Source organism: Acomys russatus, chromosome X (genome assembly GCF_903995435.1).
Source record: "Acomys russatus chromosome X, mAcoRus1.1, whole genome shotgun sequence".
In the NCBI taxonomy this organism is placed as follows: domain Eukaryota; kingdom Metazoa; phylum Chordata; class Mammalia; order Rodentia; family Muridae; genus Acomys; species Acomys russatus.
The window spans coordinates 20437708-20441602 of record NC_067169.1 but is presented as its reverse complement, the minus strand read 5'-3'; the positions used below and the strand labels follow the sequence as shown (position 1 = coordinate 20441602).

At 42.1% G+C, this 3895-nt stretch overlaps 1 protein-coding gene across 1 annotated transcript; it reads left to right on the top strand.

Moving 5' to 3' along the window:
* The first annotated feature begins 479 nt into the window (after nucleotides 1-479).
* LOC127184761 (germ cell-less protein-like 2) lies at nucleotides 480-1982 on the top strand. The gene has a single exon (XM_051141142.1). It carries the CDS (start codon nucleotides 480-482, stop codon nucleotides 1980-1982), a length of 1503 nt encoding a protein of 500 aa, XP_050997099.1.
* Nucleotides 1983-3895: the final 1913 nt, after the last annotated feature.

Genomic DNA, 3895 nt, shown 5'->3' with positions numbered 1-3895 from the left:
AAGGCTGAGGCAGTAGAGTTCTTTATTTGGATGACAGAAATCAGCTTAAGCAACAAGTGTGACCCTTTAGGAAACAGTGGAGAAAAAGGAGGGGAAAGGAGAGGGGGGAGGGGAGAAAGGAGGAGATAAGTTAGAGATAAGAAGAGGAAGGGAGAACAGGAGGGAAGAAAGGGAGAGAGAGAGGAGGGAGGTGGAGGGAGAGAGGGAGGGAAGGAGGGAGGAGCAGGAGAGGGACAGAGAGGGAGGGAGGAAGTAAGCATGCTAGGTTACACTGCATAGATTACAAGGGGCCTGCTATCAGGGGGCGGGGCCACAGCTCAGGTCCAACGTAGACAATGGATAATGGCCTGCCTTCTCTGTGACACTGTCTCTGTTTTAGGGAAACCCAGTGAGTCTAGGCACTAGTGACAGACTACAGCTATGCCATGAGAGAGAAGCCTCTGCAAGGGGTCTTTTAGAGGTTCCCAGAAGATTCATCAATGGGGCTTTTAAACAGTCGGATCTTGGGAAGCCAGGATTCCAGTTTGGTAGATCCAGGGCCACCAGAAGCTACACCAGGACCCAGTTTCGCGTCAAGGAGCCGCAAGCGCAAACTGAGCAGTTGTGACTGTTTGGGACCAAGGGTTGACATCCGTGAATCTGAAAACCAGGGAGTGAATCTACTTCAAGTTCTCGGCATTTTTTGCAGAAAAAGAGTCAAGATTGCATCGAGGCATGCCTACCAGACCTTATTTTTGAAAGGGGAGGATAGTGACATTAAAATCCGTGCTCTAGGGAAAATATGGCGTTTACACAAAGTATTTTTATGTCAATCAGGCTACTTTGCTAATATCCTCAAAGGTACTTGGAAAGAATCGAACAACGACATTATTGAACTGAGAATTAAGGACGAGAGTATAGATAGAAGATCTTTACACTTTGTGTTCGGTTCCTTGTACCTGGACGAAGACTTGCCATTAAAACCTCTTCAAGTTCCTCACGTGTTGGCAGCAGCCTGCCTGCTCCAGGTAGAGCGCGTGATTCAGCTATGTAATGAGACCATGAAGAAAACCATCGGTATGAAAACTGTATGTTCGTATTACATAGCGGCAGAAACACACGGGTTGAAAGCTGTGAAAACAAGGTGCTTTGAATGGCTTCTTCACAATTTCATGACACATGCAAGAGTTCAGCTTTACAAGGAACTGGATGTAAAGCTTGTGTACTTACTTGTATCGTCTTCCGATTTACTAGTGAAGGGAAAGGAGATCGATGTGTACAGCAGAGTTAAAGAATGGATGTTCCTCTGTCTTCACCCAAGCTGGAAAGGTTCCGTGGATCAGCTTTTAGACTGTACCAACAGCTGGCTTTCCCAGCACATGGAACGTTTGGGTAGCATGACTTTTCTTGAAAGTGAGGAAGGACTGGTGTTCCAGCCAGTGTTTAAACAGCTGAGGCTTCAGCACATCATCTATGACCTGCTCCCCACACGCATTCTCGAGCGAGATCGTCTAATACCTAAAGAATGGCTGTCATCTGTGTATAAACAGCAGTGGCTGGCTTTGTTTCACGCACAACAAGACGAGGAAATTGGACCACAAACCATCAATGAAGAAGAACTTGAAAGGTGCAGTATGAGATGCGGTAAAAGGATCAGGAAAGACGGTAAATACTCTTGGAAGTGGTCAGCTTGCAAATTTAGCTTTCCTTTACTTGTCACCTTTACTAGTTACTGCATAATTTTCAAGCAAAGGCATCCGCGGTGTGACGGCTCTCCCTGTCTAAATCATAGAAGAAATGTAGTATTCAGAATAACTTTGGTGCATTTTGACTCCGATGGGAAAATCGCTTTTAGGAAGACAACTGGTTATAAAACGCTTACCCTTGACGACGAGGAACATGTTGTAATGAAGTTGGGTGACACAGCATTACCTTTCCCTTTATACATATTCTGTAATTTCCTCTTCATATTGCCAACTGCCGAAGACCTTGCCAAGTATTAGACCACATGAGGATTTGGAAATCATTTAAAAAACATTTAATTGGAAGGCCTCATGATGAATAGTTAAGATAACCAACAAAAGGAAAATTATGACTAGTCTAGTACCATCAAAAATGAATTTCTCCATCTTCAACTTATTTCCATGTATTTATGAAGCAAACTTTGACCTCCAACAAAGTATTTGCCAAATGAAATCAAAAGAAGCTAGTCTTTTCATTTTCAAGTACCAGCAAGAGTCAAGCTTCCAGTGGAAATAAGAGACTATCTTTGCAAGGAAAATCTTCTCTATGAACTTGTTAAGTAGATTTGACCCTAGCCAAGGTTGAAACAAAATAAAAATCTCTCCATTGCCAGAACTGTTGTGAGCCATGCCGTTATTACAATATTATGTAAGTCATTGGTTAAGAAATAATAATTGAGATTAGTCACTGTTAATGTATGCTTTCAAATAACGTCAAGCTTTTCCATGCCATGTAACATATGATTATTGTTGTTTTAGAATTGGTTTTCCAGAGAGTTCAGTTTTGTATGATTTGGATAACTTTTGCTGCTAATTATCTCTAACTATAGTTGCACACAAATAGTTATAAATATCTTATAATTAACTATCATGTCATACGCTATATAAGCAAGAGAATTATATATGTAATATATGTACATAGAAGTATATATGTTTACATACATAGATTCATGTATTTATGTAACTGTAAATACCAAAAATGCAGTTTTTGAAATGGATAAACAAGCTGAGAAATGAAAATAGAACTTTTTGATGCCTATTATCTTTCTTTTTTCTTTCTTTTCTTTTTTTTTTTTTGTTTTTTGTTTGTTTGTTTGTTTGTTTGTTTGTTTGTTTTGAGACAAGGTCTCTCTGTGTAGCCCTGGCTGTCCTAGACTTGCTTTGTAGACCAGGCTGGCCTTGAACTCAGGGATCAGCCTGCCTCTGCCTCCCTGAGTGCTGGGATTAGAGGCATGCGCCACTGCACCCAACTGTTATAGCTGTTATCTAGCTATCAACATATAAATTATTTCATAGTATCCTGTTCACTTTCTCTGCCTTAGCTTCTTTACCTCTGCTGTGAATTTAAAAAAAGAGCTTATGAACACAGTTTCAGGGGAACCGTTTATTGTATCTCACACTTCACGGGCTCAGTGTGCATGGCAGGAGCTTGAAGCAGCTGGTCCCATCACATCTACAATAGAAAGAGATGAGCGCTGTGCAAGTGCTCAGCTAAGTTTCTCCAGCATAAGCTTCAGGCTCTGAGTCAAGGAATAGTGCCACCCACAGGAGAAGAGGCTTCCCACTTGAATTTGCCTAAGCAGGATAATCTCCCACAGGCCTGCCCAGAAGCCTGGACTCCCAGGTAATTGTCCATGCAGCTCACTACCACTTTATGCTATAAAACGCAGCTAGTCCAACTTTAAAAGTCCCCTGGAATAGTTCCAACACTTTGGTTTGTTTGACTTGTCTTCATTATTTTTATTTCACACATGAATGGATATTGTTTTTCTCACATCCATCCTCCCTGCCTCTTTCCCCACCTTCTGGGTTCATCTTCTCACATGCCGCTCCCAACTGCATTTGTTTTTAGATGTAATCTACTGAGTCCAGTGTCTTGTCCGTATGCACACGGGTAGAGTGTAAGGCTGACCTTTCTACTGTGGACTTCCTTTTCCCTTGCAGTTCTCACCTGCTCATCAACCAGGCCCGAGGACTTCTCTTGCAACCATGCTGAAACAGTGACTGGCATAGGCGTCTCTCAGAATTCTTGTCTTCCAAGCTTCTACCAGATTGGCCCCTTAAACTCTTCTTTCAGCATGTTAAAGCTTTTTTAGCCCAAAGTACCAAACTATTGCACATTTCAGCCCAAAACAGTTCCAGGGGGAGGCCAGCGAGTCACTTAGCTTTATAAC